Source organism: Theropithecus gelada, chromosome 4 (assembly GCF_003255815.1).
Source record: "Theropithecus gelada isolate Dixy chromosome 4, Tgel_1.0, whole genome shotgun sequence".
Classification (NCBI taxonomy): domain Eukaryota; kingdom Metazoa; phylum Chordata; class Mammalia; order Primates; family Cercopithecidae; genus Theropithecus; species Theropithecus gelada.
The window spans coordinates 122,095,778-122,117,309 of NC_037671.1; the positions used below are offsets into that span (position 1 = coordinate 122,095,778).

General features: G+C 49.8%; 1 protein-coding gene across 1 annotated transcript in view; it reads left to right on the top strand.

Moving 5' to 3' along the window:
* Positions 1-21,532, top strand: part of WDR27 (WD repeat domain 27) — a 243,624-nt gene that overhangs the window by 32,969 nt on the left and 189,123 nt on the right. The window contains exons 5-14 of the mRNA XM_025384452.1: positions 1,277-1,347; positions 2,393-2,513; positions 4,178-4,298; positions 5,680-5,783; positions 6,962-7,029; positions 7,282-7,403; positions 7,828-7,910; positions 15,531-15,609; positions 18,349-18,426; positions 19,653-19,750. Of these exons, the coding sequence (XP_025240237.1) occupies positions 1,277-1,347; positions 2,393-2,513; positions 4,178-4,298; positions 5,680-5,783; positions 6,962-7,029; positions 7,282-7,403; positions 7,828-7,910; positions 15,531-15,609; positions 18,349-18,426; positions 19,653-19,750 (945 nt within the window). The remainder of the gene's footprint in view (positions 1-1,276; positions 1,348-2,392; positions 2,514-4,177; positions 4,299-5,679; positions 5,784-6,961; positions 7,030-7,281; positions 7,404-7,827; positions 7,911-15,530; positions 15,610-18,348; positions 18,427-19,652; positions 19,751-21,532) is intronic.

A 21,532-nucleotide genomic window follows, 5' to 3' on the forward strand; every position in this document is an offset into this window, starting at 1 on the left:
TCTGTAGAAACAAGTCCCAGAACCAGCGATGTTGGTAGGGCCAGGACTGCCCTGCCCATCCAGCATGTGCGTGGGCGTGCACCACACCCTGGCCTAGTGGTCAGGTACTGAGCACGTGTGCAGCTCGTGAATGCCAGGGTCCTTGCATGCTTCCCTCAGATGGCTTTTTGTTGGCAAATGAAGCTGGCACACGGCCACACAGACGCAGCATTGATGGTGCAGGTGTCCGTGGAGCACAGCACGAGGAGCGGCCTGTGACGCCCCTGCACCTCTCCCGTGCAGCCCCTGTGCTTGTCCTCCTGGCGCCTCAGGGCACTGGTTTCCTGCATTCGCTTTGCTCCTCTTTTGCATGTTCTGTCTTTCCAGAAGAAGAGAGTTAGGGAATTAAAAGGAGAGCATTCTTTTGTGGGATAAGTGACATGAAAATGCCACTTAAAGCATATACATACACTTTGGTGACCTGGTAGAGTTATCGTTATATCTTCTCAAAGATTTAACATTCTTTCTGGGGTTAGTGTATCCACATGTAGACTGTGGTGCTATAATGACTTGAAAACATTGCTTTCTTTCAGGGTGAAGTGCATTTCTTGGAAGTACGTTGGAATCTTTTTTCTGAAATTAATTATACGGAATTACTATTTGGTTGCCAAGAATAGTGATACACTTGATCTTTGATTTCGTTCATAGTTTGATTAGGACGTGTAGCATTTTTCAATATTCATTTATCTAATTCTCCTAAAGTATTGACAGTTTAGAGTAAATTTTCGATGAAACGACATCCTAGGCAACAATTTTTTTTTTTTCCAAGAAAACAAGGCATCCATTTGATTGCTATTTTCATCACTAAGTCTGTAATTTTATTATTTCCGGCTAACTCAGGAATTGTTCTGCCCCAGGTGCAATGTTGATTGAACACCAGTGCTGCCCTCCCTCCAGGCTATAAAGCAGCCAGAGCTGGGCCGTGGTTTAAGCCCACCAGGCCTTCTTTCGGGCAGGCGGGATGGGATTCCTTGGCACCCATCTGAGGCGGACTCCCCAGGCGTCCTTTTGGGGTGACATCCCCAGCCTTCCTTGTGCTCATGGGGTTTTCAACATTTGTATTCATGTGCAATTTTTGCTTTTTGATGAAGAAATTATTTTGGAATAGTTCAAACTTCACTAACAGAAATACTGTAAGTAAATATTATGTGTAAAGAGATAAGTAAAACTGATCGTTCTCGGCTTACCTGGTACCAGGCACTTATAAAGCTAAATTTTCCAATGTTGCTTTCACCAGCATATCCTCTTCTCAGCTTGTTCATTGATGCAGAAAGCAGGCAGCTGGTCACCGGGTGTGCTGACGGCCAGGTGAGACAGCCAGAGGGAAGTTCCAGTTCCCACACATTCCTGGACGTGAGCATGTACACAGGGGTCTTCGTCTTCATGCTGCTTTGTATTTTCCTGTGATTTGAAAAAACCTGTCCACCTCAGTGCTGAGAATGTGACCTTCAGTGGGTCTCAGCATCACTGTGGGTTCAGTATGGCCCTGGGCCCCCTGGTCTGCGGAGGAGCTGGATCTGCATGTCCCAGAGCTCCATACATGGTTCTGGAGTGCCGCTAAAGTGAGGGCCACTCACGTGACCTTTAAAACCTGATGAGAAGAGGGCTGTGAGCAGACATCCCACGCACGCTGCCTGCGCCCCGGAGAGGCTCCCTGGATGGCTCCTCTGGTGGCATCCCCAGTGCTCCTTGTGCTCCTTTTCCTGTCAGCTTTACACACTGTTGAAAAACCTGAAGATATTGGTATTTTTCAAAACATTTTTTAGGTGAGCATTTTAAGTTCATTTCATATGAAGACTTAAAATTTTTTTTTTTCCTTTTGACAAAGTTAACCACTGTTGCCCTTGTCTTCTCACCCAGGGCATGTGGGACGTGCTCTTGGCTGTGAAGCTGTGGGGTGTGTGCAGAGAGCCTGGCGCCCGGGGGTCCCGGAGGAGCTGTGGGGGGTGTGCAGAGAGCCTGGTGCCCGGGGGTCCCGGAGGAGCTGTGGGGGGTGTGCAGAGAGCCTGGTGCCCGGGGGTCCCGGAGGAGCTGTGGGGGGTGTGCAGAGAGCCTGGCGCCCGGGGGTCCCGGAGGAGCATCTTGGGGAGGCCTGCACAATAGGATCCTGCCTGTGTGCTCTGAGCTGATGTGCCAGCCGTGCGAAAGTGCTCTGACACCGTGGGCGTGGGCTGTAAGGAGGACCTCCAGGGTGGATGTGGAAAGCAGGAGAGAGCTGTGCTGGGAGCCTCTGCAGGCTGTGGAGGGAATTTCCTGTGACGTGTCTGTCCTCACTGCTCCTCCTCTGGTGTTGCTGCTTCTGCGTAAGGACCTTTGCTGCAGCGCCGTGTCTGCATGTTCTTTGCTTTTGTAGCTCTGGATCTTCAGTTTGATGGATGGACACCACTATCGTCGTGTGGCACGGGTTGACCTAAGGAAGAAGACAGAGACTTTCTCCACAAGAAGGCTTAAGTCTGGGCTGTGCAGTCGGCCAGGTGGGTTGCTCAGACCCTCCCTCAGGCCTCCCAATTGGCTCAGTCTTTCACCAGGTGCCGTGTCGAGGGCCCTAGGTCACACAGAGCGGGGAGAGAGGTGCCAGTGTAGGAGAAGCCGATGGCCGCAACTTCAGAAAACCACTGAGGCCCTGCAGGTCATGTGAGGGGTGGGCCATCAGCAGACAGAGGCACCTGGTGTGTGTGGGGACAAGGGTGAGGGGCTTTGGTGAACAGAAGAGCAGAGGCCCCATGGCAGCAGCTGCACGGCTGTGGGTTGCTTTCCTGCAGTGGGCGACCAAGGAGGGAAGGTCATGCTGATCAGAAAAGTACACTGCATGACCCAGATGCCACCTGCACCTGCCCAGCACCCTCCACATCCCCACCTGGCCTGTGAATCTCAGATGCCACCTGCACCCACCCCGCACCCTCGTCCTCACCTCATCTCCCGCTGTCCAGAGTTGCTTCCTGTTGACCACAGCTCACTTCTGTGCGCTTTTTATCTCCTGTACTGTCACAAAGGAGCTGACCCTCTCCTGGAAGAAAACGTTGATTTTCCTTTTTAGTCCAGGGGCCACCTCTTTCATTGGTGTGTGCAGCCGACGTTTCGTATTGCAGTAGTCATCCCTGTGCTCACAGCCTACACCCTTCCTCACCCTGGTTACTCATTCTTTCTTTTAGGTTGTGTTTTTTTGTAGATGACTTTAAGCTATTTTTTTCATATTAGGTCTGAAATTACCTTTATCCAGTACATCAATTTTTTCCTAACTTTTTTTTTTTTTTTTTTTTGAGATTGAGTCTCGCTCTGTCGCCCAGGCTGGAGTGCTGTGGCTGGATCTCAGCTCACTGCAAGCTCCGCCTCCCGGGTTCCCGCCATTCTCCTGCCTCAGCCTCCCGTGTAGCTGGGACTACAGGCGCCGCCACCTCGCCCGGCTTATTTTTTTTTATATTTTTAGTAGAGACGGGGTTTCACTGTGTTAGCCAGGATGGTCTCGATCTCCTGACCTCGTGATCCGCCCGTCTCGGCCTCCCAAAGTGCTGGGATTACAGGCTTGAGCCACCGCGCCCGGCCTTTTCCTAACGTTTTAAACCTTCATTTTTGTTATTTATTTGATAAATAATTATCTACTACTGAAGCAAATCTTAAGCTTAGTTTTAGCAAATATGAAGTTAAATTCTTTCAGTTAATCATCTCCTCTTTCCCACTCCCTTACTCTGGTTCTGTTCTTGAAGTCGCATCGCTCCCAGGCAGCATGCTGCTGGGTGTTACCCTCGTGCTTTCCTCGACACGTGATCCGAGTGACTCTGTGGTGCACACGCCTCGTGCTGGGTGTTACCCTCGTGCTTTTCTCGACANGTGACTCTGTGGTGCACACGCCTCGTGCTGGGTGTTACCCTCGTGCTTTTCTCGACACGTGATCCGAGTGACTCCGCGGTGCACACGCGTCGTGCTGGGTGTTACCCTCGTGCTTTCCTCGACACGTGATCCCCACGCGTCATGCTGGGTGTTATGCTGGGTGTTACCCTGGTGCTTTCCTCGATACGTGATCCGAGTGACTCCACGGTACACATTCACTGCAGCGTCTCTGTGTGGCAGTCCTCAGCCTTTAAACCTGACGAATGCGTTTAAGTTCACTTCTCAGATTGTCAATGATTCTGTTCCCTAGAAGAAAGCCAGCTTCCCTCTACAAGTGTTCTGGAAAAAGGAGAGCAGGTTGAAGTAACATTTCCTATACTGAGACTTGCACCTTGCGATCTCTCACTCATCCCAAATTCTGCATGTGGATGGTAAGCATCAAAAACTTGGCCTATGCCATATAAAGGAAACTCTTAAATTTCTTAGAGGAACGTTAAGTTCATTTTCTAAGAATGACTGAAATAAAACCGAATTATTTTTGTCTCTGATTATTACTAACCTCATTCTTGGGATTGCATGTTTTAAATCTTAAAGTTGGTAAATTTGGGCAATGATATGTAAGTATCTTTAATAAAAGGAATTGGAGGATTTTTAAGCTTATTACCAAAGTCTAGGCAGATCTTTGCCTCTGTGATACAACTTTTTCTTTCGAAAGGGGAAGTGGTGATCGGAATGGCCTAGACTTTCCCATCTACCACTGTGCTGTACTTTACACATTTAAAGTTAACCTCAGACAGATTTTATTTATTTCTGTGCTCAGTAGAAATATTATACATATTTGGCAACGTAAGGAAGTACTGTTTAACTGTGATTAAAGAATGTATTACAATTACGTTTACCTCTCCTCTCCAAAATGCTTGAGATTAGGGGGCAACCTTGCTTTGAATGGCCTTGGCCATTGCTTGTCTGTGTCTCTGTGCAGAGCAGCCCCTGGAGCAGAATATTCCCTGCTTGGTCCAAACCACAGAGAGGAAGCAGGGTGGGCATGGAGGCTGGATGCTGTGCTCCCGGCAGGTGCATGGACCTGAGGCACTTTGAGGCTTCCCTGTCTTACCTAGAGCAGAAGGATCCCTCAGAGCTAAGCCGGAGCCACACGACCCATTCTGTTGATGATAGTCATTGGGTGAACCGTGGACTGGTGCTGGTGGATGCCCAGGAGGTGCCCAGGGCGCTGCCTGGGGCGGAGCTGGAGAGGGGGAGGTCTGGAAAACAGGTTCCAGCTGGGGGCCTCTGCCAAGTCCACGTCCAGCCTCTCTCGAGGTGGCTTCTCAGTGCATTAACAGACCCCGTTGGCAGTGGTATTAACTCTGCCGCCTCGGGCCAGCTACTTTCCTCCTGGAGTTGGTTCCTCATTCCCAGGGGTGGGCAGCTGGCGTGGGCTTCAAGTCTAGTCACTCGGAGGCTACCTGAGCAGTGGCCTTGGCCCAGGCACTGGCGCCAACATTTTCTGAAACCTTAGAAGAAAATAGAAACCACAGAGGTCAGAGCGAGCATCTTCACAGACATTAGCAGGTGCCCAGGGTCCCACCACAGGCTGAAATGCCAGCCTGGCACAGATGTGGTTCTCACTGGCAAGAACCGGCCCCGGCCCACGCTGCCCAGTCCTGCGGAGAGCTCACAGCCAGGCGAGGGGGCGGGTGTGGGGCCCAGCCTTCAGGAATAAGATTAGTGTGTATTTTTTTCTTTTTTTCCTTAAATCAGCCTTTCTTCTGAGAACACCCAATTATTCTTTTCTTTTTTTCCTTAAATCAGCCTTTCTTCTGAGAACACCCAATGCATGTGGATTGGAAGTTCGTTGGGCTTATTCATATTTAACCTGGCAAACCTGGAAGTGGAAGCTGCTTTGTATTACCGGGGTAAGATCTTTGGTGTAAATGCTGCGTAACTGTAATGTTGTCCTTTGACTGGTATGTGGGGTGGTGAAAATGTTTGTGGAGAAGGCGGCGCCGTGTGAATCTGAGGATGAGATGCTTCAGTCACAACCCAGCATTGGGGATGTGAGGACCTCTGTGCTGCTGGAACTGAAGGACGAGGACCCTTCCCAGACCCTCGGGCACTCAGCCCTGGAGCCGCTCCTTCCCTCCATCCACCAGGCCCTCGCTTGGCACTCCCGGCTGCCCGGGCCTCAGCAGCGTGGTACACCCACAGGAACACCCTTGGGAAACCCCTGGATTCTCCACCATTCCTAGAGAGCCTCCCAGAGCCCCAGGCTCGCACAGCATAAACCTGGCCGAGGCACTCCCCTCTCCAACCCTGGTTCCCTTCTCCAGTTTCCGCCACCCCCAGAAATGTAGGAATAGTCACCTCTACCCCCATCCCCCACCAGAAATGTAGGAACAGTCACCTCCACCCCCACCCCATCCCCCACCTTATCCCCCTCCCCCAAGACCCCCATTTCATCCCCTGACCCCAGTGGTTCCCACCTGTCTTCTCCTGGTTCTGTGGCTGCCACCAGCTGCACCCTTTCTGCTCAGGAGCCCAGGCGACTTCTGAAAAGCAGGCTGGATTCTGTCCCTCTCCTCCGCTGCAGCAGGGCCTCCTCGGTGGCCTCCCAGGTGCTGCTCCTCTCGGTGCCTCCTTTCCAGCCCTGAATGCTCAGACCTCTGTGGGGCTGCGGGATCCATCTGTCTTCATGCGCCCCCTTCCCTTCAGACGCCCATCCTTGCCCCTCCTCAGCTCAGCCAGGCATGGCTTCTCCTTGAAAACTCAGCCTTTCCTTCCTCCAAATGGTTACAGCTCTCATGACACATTTCCTTTCTGATCTGGTGCTGGACGTGTGGCTTCTCCAGGAGGCTGAGCTGCAGGTCTCAGTCCGAGTCACGGCCCGGCCTCAGAGTGGGGCCTGGCATGTGTGAGGCTCAGGGCCTGGTGTGTGTGTGGTCTGTGCTCTGGTGTGTGTGTGGCCTGGGGCCTTGTATGTGTGAATATGTGGTGCCCAGCCTGCAATGTGTGTGGCGGGGCCTGGGCAGTGACTCTGTGTGTGTGTGCTCCCTCCCTCCCCATCATGTTCTTCCTGGTCTTTGCTGAACTGAAGATTTCCAGAGCCTCAGCATCCCGCTGGCCGGATCGTGTGCCCTGAGGAACCGCACCACAGATCGCAAGGTCAGTCCTGAGATGCGGCCTTCCCTGTCTGTGAGACGTGCTGATCTGTGCCTCCACTTTCGCCTTTCTTTGGAGTGATCCTGTAACGACTGGCTGAGTAAATGGGGTTTTGTGTGTGAAAACTTTTAGGAGTGGCGGGGCGATGTTGCTGCTGTGAGAATGAAGCAGAAGTTAGGATATGTGTGCAGATGCTCTTTTAGTCTGCTTTTACTGGGCAGTGTCGCTGACGATGTTGAAACTATGTCCCTGCAGACGCTGTGCTTGCTGGCCTCCCTCTTTGGCAGGAAGATTGCCGTGTTGGAGATCGACCCGGCCGCGCTGGTCAGGGCTCAGCAGTGCCCCGGCCTGAGGCAGAGCCTCTCGGTGCCAGCCAGGTAGAGTGTCTTCAAGTGTAGAGTGTGTGTGCGTGTTCACCAAGTAAGTGGCATTTGGATTTCTTTCTGTGTTCAGAAATAAAGTTTAGGAAACTCTGAGCTCTACCAACACTGTTTGGAAGAAACATTTGTTCATGCTGTTGCTTCTGTCTTGTTGAAAGAGTTGATAGTTTATTTTAATTGAAACACTATTTTACTTCAGAACAGGATGTACGTTGTAAAGCAGCACTTTTATTAAGAATATATTAATTTTTTCCTACAAGGATAAGAATACGCTTGACAGTTTTCATTTTCAAATACTGTTATGTCCGTAGCTGCGTGAATTAGTCATTTGTAACTGTCTTTAAAGTGTGTATGTCACTGAAATGTTTCTATCATATTGTTGTTTGCGCTCCTAGTTTCATGTGGCTTGTATCTGTTTCAGCTCCTGTGTCCTACCGACCTCTCCACTGTATCTGGGAATTGCCAAGGAGAAGAGCCCCAAGGCTGCTAGTGGACGGCGATGTGGTCAGTACGGGGTGCTGTGAAATCTAAGAATACAAGGCTGATGCGTTCTCATTGTGGTTAGGGCTGCTGCATTGTTTTGCGAATTCCTGTTTGTTAAAATACGCATTCCGTACTTCCTTCCATCCTTCCCTCCTTCGTGGCTCTGCCTCTTACATGTTTGTTCCGTGTCAGCTGTGGTGGGGAACATGCTGGGTGCTTCCCCTCCTGAACTGGCCGTCACTCATGGGATTCAGCAACATGCCCAAGACTGACCGCTGTTCCTCTGGTGCCTGGTGCAGTCGGGGTGCAGAGTGGCCCTTCAACAATGACTGACCGTGAGAACATCTGTTCCCCTTTTTTCTCTGCTGAGGAATTTGAAAGCAAATCCTGAGCGTGTGATTGTACGCCTGCGCACTTCAGTGTGCCTTTCTGGAACAGGTATGTTTTTACCTAGCCACCAGGACGTTATATCGAAACCGGTAATTTTTTGGAATCTTGTATTAGCAAGGCCATAATAAATTATTCTTGATTGCCTTGACAATATTTTCTGTTGGTTTGTTCTGAGCAGCAGCCAAACAAATCCATATGTTGCATCTCTCAAACTTTTAGATGGTAAACTTCATTATGTTCCGTTTATTTCAAGGCTCACTGATAATTACTTCTTTTTTCCCTTCAGTGACCAGTCTAACCCTTTAATCTATCTTGTGAAACCTCCTACTGGACCTTATTCGAAAAACGAAGGCATTCCCGCAACCCCCTTTCACCTTCTGCCTTGTAGCTCCCTGACTGCTGGGCCTCACCTCCCAGAAGGGCCTTCTCCCCAGCCAGCGACCTGGCAGCCCCACCCTCGGGCCTCTCCCAGGCTGGGCTGGGCTGGGCTGGGCTAGGGTTCCTCTCCCTGGCCTGTGCTGGGCTATGACCCCACCCTCGGGCCTCTCCCAGGCTGGGCTGGGCTGGGCTAGGGTTCCTCTCCCCGGGCTGGGCTGGGCTGGGCTGTGCTGTGACCCCACCCTCGGGCCTCTCCCAGGCTAGGCTGGGCTGGGCTGGGGTTCCTGCATCAGACATGTCTGGACCTCCCGTGGAGACCGTCCTCAGACACGGGCTGTGTCCTTCATGCTCCCACGTGGCCCTTGAGCTTGACTTCTGGGAATTCTGGCCTCTCTGTCCCTTCCCTACCAGACTTTCTGAAGTCAGACCTTGAACACCTTCTGTGCCATTCCTAGGTCTCACTGACTGTGTGGTTCTGACCCGCCTTGCGGATCAGAGAGGGCCATTTTCAGGTGGAAGGCTGGGACTCAGAACTGAGCCTGGGGCTGGAGCTGTTTGCTTGTTCCGTCCTGCCATGGGGGTCCCTGCTGCTGGGGGTTTCCGACGGGTCCCCCATTCCTCGGCCCTATTTCCACAAAAGACCCACTGTCAGGGTTAAGTGTCCATCTCCTGCAGGTTTATGCTTTATGCTCTGCTGCCGTCCCATCACCATGGGGACAGTTCTGAGAAATTGTGAGAATGAAGGCCTGGGGAAGGCGACCAGGCGTCGCAGCCTCTGGCGTCGCAGCCTCTGGGCCAAGCTGACTCCTCAGCTGGGAGTGGCCTCTGACCTCCTTCCTCCTCATTAAGTCATGGCACTTCTGCCTTGTAAGGAGGTGCTAATTATTCACCATTGAAAAGGCATCTTAAATTGCAAAAAACACTACAGCAGAGAAGACAGCAGCAGGTGGGTGTGAAGATGGCTGAGAAGAGAATGCCCCTGGGCTGCTGTGGGCCTAAGGTTTGCCCGAGCTGTCTCCTCCTCCTGGGCCATCCCAGCCTCCTCCTGGGCCCTCCTGGCCTCCTCCTTGCCCTCCTGGGCCCTCCAGGCCTCCTCACACAGTCCCTTCCGGCCTCCTCGTTCTCAGCCCTCCCCGAACCTCCTCGTCTTCCTGGACCCCGCAAGCCTCCTCACATGCTTTCCCCCCACCCCTCCTGGTCTATCTTGGCCCTGTCAGTCTTGCCTCCTGCCATTCATCCTTAACAATTGACAGCAGCAGGAGTCAGAGAAATCCCCAAGCAGACACAGGCGAGTCCCCAGGGAAACCCGACCTCCAAACCAAAGACAGGTTCACGTCTGAAAGCCGAACTACATGTCTCAGGTAAATCCACAGACCGGATTGAGAACCTCTTTTCCTGTTTGGCGCGCTTTCCTCTGGTTGGCCCTATTTTACATATACCCACTCTTCCCTAATTGGTTTTTGACACTGCTGTGCCCATCTTTGAGTCATGCCTTTTTTTTTTTAGCCTTTTTTGCATAGTCACAAACCAGTCAACATGCACTCCCCCATTCTGAATCCACAAAAGCCCCAAACTCAGCCACACTGGGGGACCACCTGACTGAGGGAAGGGGCCATGACTGAGGGTAGGGGCTGCCCTCTCCAGGTCCCCTCTCTGCTGAGAGTTGTCACTCAATAAAACTCACCAGCCGGGCACGGTGGCTCACGCCTGTAATCCCAGCACTTTGGGAGGCTGAGGTGGGTGGTCCACAAGGTCAAGAGATGGAGACTAGCCTGGCCAACATAGTGAAACCCCATCTCTACTAAAGATATAAAAATTAGCTGAGCGTGGTGGCACGCACCTATAGTCCCAGCTACTCAGGAGGCTGAGGCCAAGAATTGCTTGAACCCCGGAGGTGGAGATTGCAGTGAGCTGAGATTGTGCCATTGCACTCCAGCCTGGGCGACAGAGCAAGACTCTGTCTCAAACAAAACAAAACAAAACTCTGCCCTGCTCACCCTTCAGTTGTCAGGGTAACCTATTTTTCTTGGATGCAGGACAGGGACTCAGGACTCACCAAATGCGGGTATGAAAAATGCTGTAATGCGGTAGCCCTCCACCTTCCTCCGTTAGCCAGCGCTAGGCAGCCGCCACACGTGACAGGAAACAGCAGTGGGGCCGGGCCAGCCCCAGAGGTACAGGGCAGGGCAATGGGACCGAGAGCCTCACACAAGCGGGCCAAGTAGGCAGGTACCTCCTGCAGAGAGCCAGGGTCAAGGAGGCCCGGGCAGGGGCATCGCCAGCCTTGGGGGTCTCCAGCTGGCAAAGAGGCACCGAGAAATCCATCATCACAATGGATCCTCTCACATGTCTCATCAGGGGCTGTTGATATGTAGAGTAATATTCTTTCTTAAGTGCATTCTTTTGTGATTTGTTTTTTTCACTTCGTGTCTGTGAGATTTGTTTCCATTGCTGTACAGCATTTTGTTGCCTGGATATACTGCGGTTTATGTACCCACAATTTATTCAGTATTAACAGCCGTTTGGCTCATCTCAGGCTGTTGCTGTTGTGAGCAATCTTTGCAGCACCTGCTGCACCTTCTGCACCTGCTGTACCCTGCTGTACCTGCTGCACCTGCTGTACCCTGCTGTACCTTACTGCACCCTGCCGCACCCTGCCGCACCCGCTGCACCCTGCCGCACCCTGCCGCACCCTGCCGCACCCTGCCGCACCTGCTGCACCCTGCTGCACCCTGCTGCATCCTGCTGTACCCTGGAGCCGGGAGGGCTGCCCTGATGTCTGTGGGGGCAGCTGCTGGGCTCGGGGTGAAGGTTCCCCACATGGCAGGTCGATGGCAGACGATGGTGAAGGTCTTCCCAGGTGGCTGGCCAGCGGCTACTCCAGCTACTCTCTTGCCCCGAGTTCTTGCCATGGCTGCATGTTACTGGACGCTGGAATTTCTGCTCACCCAGTGTGAGACAAGAATAGCACTGGGTGGTCGCAGGAGGACGGAAAACCCAGGCAACAGCGAAGACAGGGATGTGGCAAAGTAACCACAGGATGGCAGAAAACCCAAAGCAAGGGAGGGAGAGAGAAGGCAAACCCACCAGCGTGATGTGTCCTCTGTTCTCCCGGGAAAACACGAATAAGGGAGAACGAGGCTGTGGTAGGGGCTTACTTAAAATCCCCTCCTTTCCCAGAATACCTGATGATGATCCTACCCTCTCATGAAAGAAACACCCGCAAAATGAGGAACACAAACTCCTCTGCACACCTCCCTCTGAGTGCGCCTCCTGAGCTTGCCTTCTTCTCCTGAGCGGGCCTCCTCCTGAGTGCTCCTCCTCCTCCTGAGCTTGCTCCTTCTCTTGAGCTCACCTGGCTTCTCACTTAGGCACGTGCTTTCACTTTGCAGCAAAAGCTGCTGCTTTTCCCATCTAAATTTTTGCTCTGAAGGTGCCAAGAACCTGGAAACCGGCTGGGGGTGGTGTCTCACCAGCATTTGGAGACCCTCCTGAGTTGTCTGGCAACCAGTGACGATACAGAGGTGTCTTTTGATTTTGTTTGCGTTTTCCTGGTTAAACATGAGGTGGTTATTGCGTGTGTTTAATCAGCTACGTTTTGCTGTCATAAACCTAATTAGCATTTATTATCTCTTCGCTATTATTTTGTACAGGATCCTTTGGATTCATGTTCTCACGTGATTGATTTCTCAGGAACTTCCTGAGTTTGGTTTTGGTGTGCCAGCTCCACAGATGAGCTGGGAGGAGCTTTCTCTGTGTCTATACCTGAATGGTTGGTGTAGAATTTTAAATTAGGTGTATGATTGATTTTGAGTATAAAACCAGCCTGGTGTGTCAGGGATAAATCCCAGGATGTGTAGTCTTCTTGTTGTGTTGTTGAATTCGGTTTGCTAATATTTTGTTGAGGATTTTGGCATCAATTTTCACTAGAGAAATGGGCCTTTAGTTTTCTGTGTGTTTTTTTCTGTTTTGTTTGCTTTTGTATTTGTTTTTCAGAACTGAATGAAGTGCAGTGTGTTCCCCCAAAGGAGATTTGCGTTGCTTTCTAGGGGTTTGGGTTGCACAAATCCACAGCTTCCGGCCTTTCAAGCCACTTGTCAAGGTCACTCTGACTGCAGGGTCATCAGCCTGGGACTAGTACAGACCATCACGGCACAGGCTTCCTGGGCCAGTTGGAGAAGGTGAAGCTTGCATAGTGGCCGAGGGCTTGGCCTTTCTGCCCTCACCTCCCTGAGGCCACACAAATCCTCAGCCTGTGTGGCTGGAGTTGAAGCCATCCACAGCTCACCTCAGTTTCGATATCTTGTCCCCATTTTCTTTCCCCTTTTAACAAAATGAAGCACATATTTCTTCTGGCATTTGTGGTTTTTCTCTGTGGGAGAGGCCATCTGAATACCTAACCAGTGTGTTATACAGATAATGAAAGTCAGCATTCACCTTTTAAATAGCAGCACCCTCAAAAAATTGAAAAAGGCCTATGTAGTAATGATGCTAATGAAGAATTGAAAGTGTTTATTAGGTAAATAATATGGTTTTATACATTATTTATGTGGTAAAGAGTCTGTTTTTCATAGTCTTTTATAAGACTTTCTGTTCATTTACTTTTTTTCATTTAAGATATATATAAAATAAAACTTACCATTTTAACCATTTTTAGGTGTATGGTTCAGTGGCATTCCTTACCTTTTCATTGTTGTGCAATGTAAAAAAACCTTTTTGAACCATTTGCTTAATTAATAACAGAGGAATTTTATACGTATATGTATATTTCTAGTAAAAAATGTTTGGAAAAACTTGACTAACCAATATTAATTAAAATGGCTAATAGTTGGAATCATACTAGACTGTTCAGGTGGTTTCCCAAAGCTCTGACTGTTTCCATGGAAAGAAACTCCCCTATGAGAGTGGGCTCCACACTGAGTGGCGAGCAGTGCCTCCTGCGTGTCCATCACACGGGGTCCGTCACATGGGTCCGTCACACAGGGTCCGTCACATGGGTCCATCACACAGGGTCCGTCACACGGGATCTGCTTGTCATGTCTGCCGCCCTGGACGGCTGTGCGTTTGGGAAGTGAGATCTGTGCACACAGTCTGTTGTGAAGGAGACACGAGTCTCGTGATTTCACCTTTAAACTTACCGTGTTTGTTTCCTTAGCTTTTCTTCTTACCTACGCTTCATTTAGATCACTCCTTAAAAGTGGAATTTTTAGACTTTTTGTCAACATGGGTCATCTTGTTTCAGACGAGCATATGTGATGTACTATGGTTCGCAACTAACGACAGCATTTACAGTTTAGAACAAAACCTTCAGTAAGAACAATTATATAAATAGTTTTAATACAGAGATAACTTTTCTGTAGCAAGAAAGTGATGAAATTTTAACATGTTGATGTTTTGTGTGTAATTTAGAAAATATTCCCATGGAAAATTAATGGATATGTTTCATTTACAGTAATGCTGTAATCCCAAAATTTGCCTTCCTCTACTTACAACACTATAACAGAGATAATATAAACAGAACATATGTGGTAGATGAGGAACTATTATATTTTAATGCTTAGAGCATTTGTAAAACTAATATGCAGTTATGTATTTATAAACCTGATTCTAGGACTTTTAAGACTTTCTCATAATGAAGTGTACTACTAATGTGCCTGTAACTTTATCATTTTATCCTGAAATGGTTTTCCTTCCGGTGATATTTGATTATTTTCTGGAGAAGGTTTTTTCTCCTCTCCTGACTGTGGATTGGACAGTGCAGTTTCCTGGCTTCTCCTGGGAGCAGTTACTTTTCTAGCGTCCTCTGAGGGTTCCTTTGGGGTCCAGCTGTGTGTGGTGTCTTCCTTTCCCTTGGAAACCTCTTCCCCTCCAGGTCCGGCTTCGCTCTCTGCAAGCCTGTGAGGTCGGTGGAGCCCAGGCCCAGGGAGGAGACCTGGCTTACAGATTCCTGGTCACCTCCTGGACTCTGATTTGCACAGTGAGACGTCCACAATATTAAGTTAATATTCTCTTAGGGCCACTTGATTCTTAATGGGAATGTGATTAGGTTTTCCTGTATGAAATAGTGCCAGAAACAGAACTGAATTTCTTTGTTTTTTAAAAAATAACTATTTTTAGAATTTTTCAGTATCATGCAAATATCCATCTTTCTAAAGCTATTTTATAATATTGTACAGACTATTCATATTGAACACCAACTATTAAATTTATGCAAAAATAAATAGTTCTGGCAAAACTATATTTGGTCTGAAAACATTTTTTTGATTTGTAAATATTTGTGGTAAGTTCACGTAATGTCAGAGTTTTTGTCAATTTGTAGTGCTATGCAAAATGTAAAATAGGCTAGGCTGGGCGCAGTGGCTCACGCCTGTAATCCCAGCACTTTGGGAGGCCGAGGCGGGCGGATCATGAGGCCAGGAGATCAAGACCATCCTGACCAACATGGTGAAACCCCCTCTCTACTACAAATGCAAAAATTAGCCAGGTGTGGTGGTGGACACCTATAATCCCAGCTACTCAGGAGACTGAGGCAGGAGAATCGCTTGAACATGGGAGGTGGAGGTTTCGGTGAGCCGAGCTCGCACCACTGCACTCCAGCCTGAGTGATAAAGCGAAACTCCATCTCCAAAAAAAAAAAAAACGGAAACAAAACAATGCAACAACAACAAAACAACCAACTTGGGCTGTTTTCTTATCCTTTTAACCCCTTGATTTAATCTTTTGCTGATGATGGTTGGTGTGACTTCAGATATGAAACCTCTTACATTTATGATCAGAAATTCATTCTGTTTGAAGAGGCTCTGTTCTTCTCATGTCCATCCTGAGATGCTAATTTTAAGTGTTTGTTTCTTCTTTAAAATTGCCTTTCCACAGCTGCATGGAACGTCAGGAAGGACCAGCGCCTGGTTTTCCACAGTAAAGTCAGATCATCTGGTTATGCGTCAGCACCACAGTGAGTAAACTCATGTCAGTGAGAGACAGAAATGCACCTGCATCACAGATGCAGGACTTTAACACAGTAGGGACACACATACGTCCCCGAGGGTCACAGCATGGAGAGAGGACATAGCAATAGAAACAGAAGTTAAAATGTGGTGGGTTGGACCCCAGCATGCCAGTTAGCAGCAGCTGCAGCAGCAAATGTTTCCTGGGCACTAACTGTGTGCTGGGCCTCAGAGCAGCCCTCCGAGTCCTTTTCTGATAACGTGGTGGTCCCGGGAGGTAAGAGGAAGCTGGTGGGCTCTGGGGCTGGGAGAGCAGGACGATGCTGTAAACAAACACGGCCTATCAAGGCCAGACACGATGTTCTTCTTAGAACATAACTTTGCTGTAACATCAGAGCACGATAACAGAGTGCATTTAGGCCCTGAGTTAGCAAGACTGCTCCAAGGCAAGGAGATACAAAGCAGCCAAGAAACCACGGGGTGGCCTTGAGATTTCCTAAACCTTCACAAGCCCACTCCTGAAAGGCAAATGTGACTTTTCTAAAGAAAATGCAGACATATACCCCGCCTCCTACCTCACCTCTTGACCTTTTATGTCTCTTAACATAGTGGCCAAAATGACTCTGTTACCTGGAGTCCCTGTCCTCAGTGCACACACTCATCTCCCTGGTTGGCACTCACCTCTACCAAGCTCCCCGCTTCATGTTCCCCTGGCCACTCCCCGACTCCCACCCTGCCCCCTGGGACTGCTGTGCTCCAGGCAGAAATCCCAGGCCACTGTGTAAACACAGCCTCCAACCTTCCAAGCTCTTCCCCGCTCTGCTTGTTCTCTTTGGCTTGAACAATGGTGACTGTGTCTTCTTAGCTGTTCTTTAAATCCCTGTGTCTGGGACAGCACTCAGCACCCTGGACCCTCATAAGGCACTTCTGGAGGGATGGATGGATGGAGAGATGGACAGAAGGGGATGGAGGGATGAGAGATGGATGCATATGTGCATGGATGGTGGGGATTTGGGATGGAGAGATGAGAGGTGGATAAGGGGGGGATGGATGGAGGGGATGGAGGGATGGAGAGACGGATGAGTGGGTGGATGGATGGAGGGGATGGAGGGATGAGAGATGGATAAGTGGGGATGGATGGAGGGATAAGAAATGGATGGAGGGGATAGAGGAATGGAGAGACGAGGGATGGATGAGTGGGTGGGTGGATGGAGGGATGGAGGGATACAGAGATGAAAGATGGATGAGTGGGTAGATGGATGATGAAGATGGAGAGATAAGAGATGGATGAGTAGGTGCATGGATGGAGGGGATGGAGGGATGGGGAGATGAGCGATGGATGAATGGGTACATGGATGGAGGGGATGAAGGAATAGAGGGGTGAGATGGATGAGTGGGTAGATGGAGGGGAATGGAGAGATGGAGAGATGAGGGATGGATGAGTGAGTGGATAGATGAAGGGACGGAAGGATGACGGATGGATGAGTGGGTAGACGGAGGGGATGGAGGGATGCAGAGATGAGAGATGGATGAGTGGGTGGGTGGATGGAGGGGATGGAAGGTTGGAGAGATGAGGGATGAGTGGGTGGATAGATGAGGTGATGGAAGGATGGAGAGATGAGGGATGGATGTGTGGGTGGGTGGATGGAGGGGATGGAAGGATGGAGAGATGAGGGATGGATGAGTAGGTGCATGGATGGTGGGAGATGGAGGGATGGAGAGATGAGAGACGGATAAGTGGAGGGATGGATGGAGGGGATGGAGAGGATGAGTGGGTGGATGGATGGAGGGGAAGGAGGGATGCAGAGATGAGAGATGGATGAGTAGATGGAGGTGATGGAGGGATGGGGAGATGAGGAATTGATGTGTGGGTGGATGGATGGAGGGGGGATGGAGGGATGAGAGATGGGTGTGTGGGTGCATGGATGGTGGGGGATGGAGGGATGGAGAGATGAGGGATGGCTGCATGGGTGGCTGAATGGAGGGGATGAAGGAATGGAGAGATGAGGGATGGATGTATGGGTGGATGGATGGAGGGGATGGAAGGATGGAGAGATGAGGGATGGATGAGTAGGTGCATGGATGGTGGGAGATGGAGGGATGGAGAGATGAGAGACGGATAAGTGGAGGGATGGATGGAGGGGATGGAGAGGATGAGTGGGTGGATGGATGGAGGGGAAGGAGGGATGCAGAGATGAGATATGGATGAGTGGCTCAATTGATGGAGGGGGGATGGATGGAGAGAGATGAGAGATGGATGTGTGGGTGAATGGATGGAGGGGATGGAGGGATGAGTGAATGGATAGATGATGATTGGATGGATAAATTCTGCTCCAGTGGCATCTGCAGCTTTGTATGGATTCCCCAGTTCTGCCATATTAAGGCATGTTGTGAGTGTCAGGCTTTGTGTGGGAGCCCCAGGGAATGAGGGGTTAACGGACATTGGTGGCCCTGAGTGCCAGTCTGAGGCTTTGGACTTAAAGGAAAAGCCCAGCATCAGGATCCCATTACAGGATTTTGAAGGAGTCACAGGACGATGTGTAGCAGGACAACGTCTCTGAGGCAGCGTGAGAGACACAGGAGGGGACAAGGTGACTTGAGGGCTGGAGGACAGGTGGGAGGGGCCCAAAAGCATTTATGCAGACGTCTGTATCTACGTATATAATTTTTTTCACTGTAAAATATGAATCTCTTAAGAACCTTAGAGCTCTTAATATTTGAGAGAGATAAGAGTTTTCTTTCCACAGTGTGACTATGTTTTCACCAAAGACCAACATCAAAAGTGAGGGGAAAGGATCTTCAAGACGCAGGAGCCGCTGTGCACGGTGTGTGGTGTCGCGCACATTCCAAGTACATTTGAAATAACCTAGACCTTTCCAATGCTTTAACGGGTTCTTTTCCAAAAAGGTATAAGACCTTATATGTGTACATGTGTTTACGTACATATGTACACAGATATGTATATGAATATTATTTATATATCTTTTTAGCCAAATTTAATTCTTTCCTGTTAATTTTTCAGACATGGTCTGTTCTTACCACCCTAACAATTTTGAAATATTAAATTTTTGTTAAAATTTGGTTTAGAAAATGCCATAGCCAGTGCTCCTCCCTGTCATGCACGTGGATTGGGTGAAAACACTGGGGCCGTTGTAGTGCCAGGTGCTCATGCTGAGTGGCCGTGGCCCGCGCCACTGGGAAGAACGCCTGTCCACGGGACTGGCTCCACACTGGCTGCGGCTCTGACTGTGGGCATGTCCTACAGACACCTGGGCCCCTTGTGACTGGACAGGGAAGAGCTTGGGGGACGTCTAGGGTCCCTCCCAGTCCTGGATTTAAGATTACATTGAGGAGAGATACGGGCGCGTTCACTGCGTTTTTCTGCAGCCTTGCTGCTGTTCCTGCCACGCTCTGCTTGATGTTACACATATGCTTGCAGCAAAATGCATCCAGGCCTTATGCAGATGAAGTGTGGCATCAGAGTTCCATTCAGCTCTGATTCTGTTGGTAATTTTTTCTGTGAGGGCCCCGCTTTCCAGACAGAGCGCGCTGCCTCTTCTGCATTTGGCTCTCGTGGGCCATCTGCTGAGAGCTGCTGGGCAGCAGTGGTGGCGAGGCCTCCAAATGCCACGCAGGGCCCAGGCGTGTTTATGGAAGGCATTGACATGTACCCAGAAGGCATCTGTAGATGTCGCCACCCACAGCGGCATGAGACTGGAAAGCGAAATTCGTTTTCTGTTAGTGAGAACCCTCACCCCCAAATCGTCACAGTACTCACATCAGTTTATGTGAAACGCAAGAAATCCTTGCTGTTTTATATGTAAAATACGTGTCTTTTTTGGCAATATGGAATGTAAGTCTATTTAAAAGAGTTATTTCATGATTTTGAATGTAACAGTCTAAATATAGACATATATAGATAAATTTTCAAGTTTACTGGAATAAATTATACATGTCGACGGGGGGAAGCCCACTTCATTTCCTGCTATGTTTTACTTCTGATCTCACTTTGAATGTCTCCCAATCGCTGTTACCTCTGGCCTTCCCTCAGGGAGCCGTACCCCGTGGAGTGCGCTGTGCCCACCAAGCCCGGCCCCCAGGTTGCCGCCGCCCCCACCTGCACACGCATGTGCTGCCTCCAGTACTCAGGTGCGCCACGTCCCGCGGGAGCTGGGTAGCATTTCATTTGTAAGTCTTTTATTCTGTCCACTGTAAACATTTTTCTATTGTATCATAATTGTAAATATAGTTTTTAAAACGTTGGTTACTTGAAGTTGCATGGCATGGTTTGTGTCTGGTTAAAAACTGAGACTCCGTTTCACTTGACTATAGTGAGGGTGATCACTGGGCATCTTGCCCCTGCGTTGGCACAGAGACTGGCACTCACTCACTAGCAGCGGATTTGCTGTTCTGTGTCCAGCTCCTCCGGATTTTGCTCTCTGTGTGTCTGATCCCTCTGACAGAAGTGTTAAGGTGGGCCTGGTGGGAGGGCCGTGGCAGGCCGAGATGCTAACAGAACAGTCGCTGCTTCGCTCTGGAGATGCGGTCTCTGCTCATGGGTAGGCTGGAGACGCCAGGCTGGCGATGACACTGCGCAGGCTGTGCACAGGATTCCTTCCTTACCAGACCCTCAGCCGGGCCCTTTTCCTGCAGGGCTGAGTGTGTCTCGGCTTCCGTGACAGTCGCCCTGTATCTCATGCATGTCCTGATAATGCCTTCATCAGGCTTCTCTTGGATCTCAGCAATTTTTTCTAAATAATGTTTGACAGAAGAGAGGAGCAGCTTGTGAGAGTGCCCTTGGCCTCTGCTAGGTAGTTCCAGCACTTGAACGCTTCTCAGAAGTGAGGTTTCCTTGCAGGTGAGCTGTGCCCTTGCCTGGGGCTGGACAGAAAGTCCTGTCTGGGCTGGTATCTTGTCCCACCCTCATGCTATCTGTCCAGAGGGTTGAGTCGCATAAGGGTTACCATTTACTACTCTGCTGAATTCCCTTTATTTTATTATATAATTGTAGCCAAAGAAGTTTTAAAATCATTTTCGGAAATTAGATAGGTAGTATTATCAGTAAATGTCCTTTTGATCTTTGATAGACTAGAACATTCCTTCAGTGTTATCGGCCTTCAAGTTTGAATATTGTGGGTGACATCTATAATTCATTCCTTCCTTCCTTCCTTCCTTCCTTCCTTCCTTCCTTCCTTCCTTCCTCCCTCCCTCCCTCCCTCCCTCCCTCCCTCCCTCCCTCAGAGTCCCACTCTGTTGCCCAGGCTGGAGTGCAGTGGCACAATCTCGGCTCACTGCAATCTCCACCTCCTGGGTTCAAGCAATTCTCCTGCCTCAGCCTCCCGAGTAGCTGGGATTACAGGCATGCAGCACCATGCCCAGCTAATTTTTGTATTTTTCGTAGAGACGGGGTTTCGCCCTGTTGGCCAGGCTGGTCTCAAACTCCTGACCTCAGGTGATCTTCCTGCCTCAGCCCCCCAAAGTGCTGGGATTACAGGCGTGAGCCACTGCACCCAGCTCTATCATTTATTTCTACCCTGTTTTCGGAAAATGTTTCAATGTAACTGCTTAGCTGAGTATGCCTCTGGACACTCTGCTGATTTGAGGCAGGCCCCGGGCCGTGTTTCAGGGGGTGTCCTGTCCTGAGTGAAGGGACCTTTTGGGTACAGCTTTTCCTGTTCACAACCTCGTACAGCAGCCACACTCTCTCATCCTGCTGCTCATCCTGCTGTTCCTCTTCTGTTAAGAAAGGACGGCAAGGATAACAAAGGCAGCACCTTACAAAGTTGTTGGGTAGAGGATATGAGAAAGGATTAACACAGGGGCTGGCGCCGCAGACCCCCATGTCGATGTTAGTGTTTGTGTTTTAGAACCAGGTCAACTAGAAGTTCTACTCTTGCCTGTGGTCGGTGTGACTCCTATGAATTAGGCTTT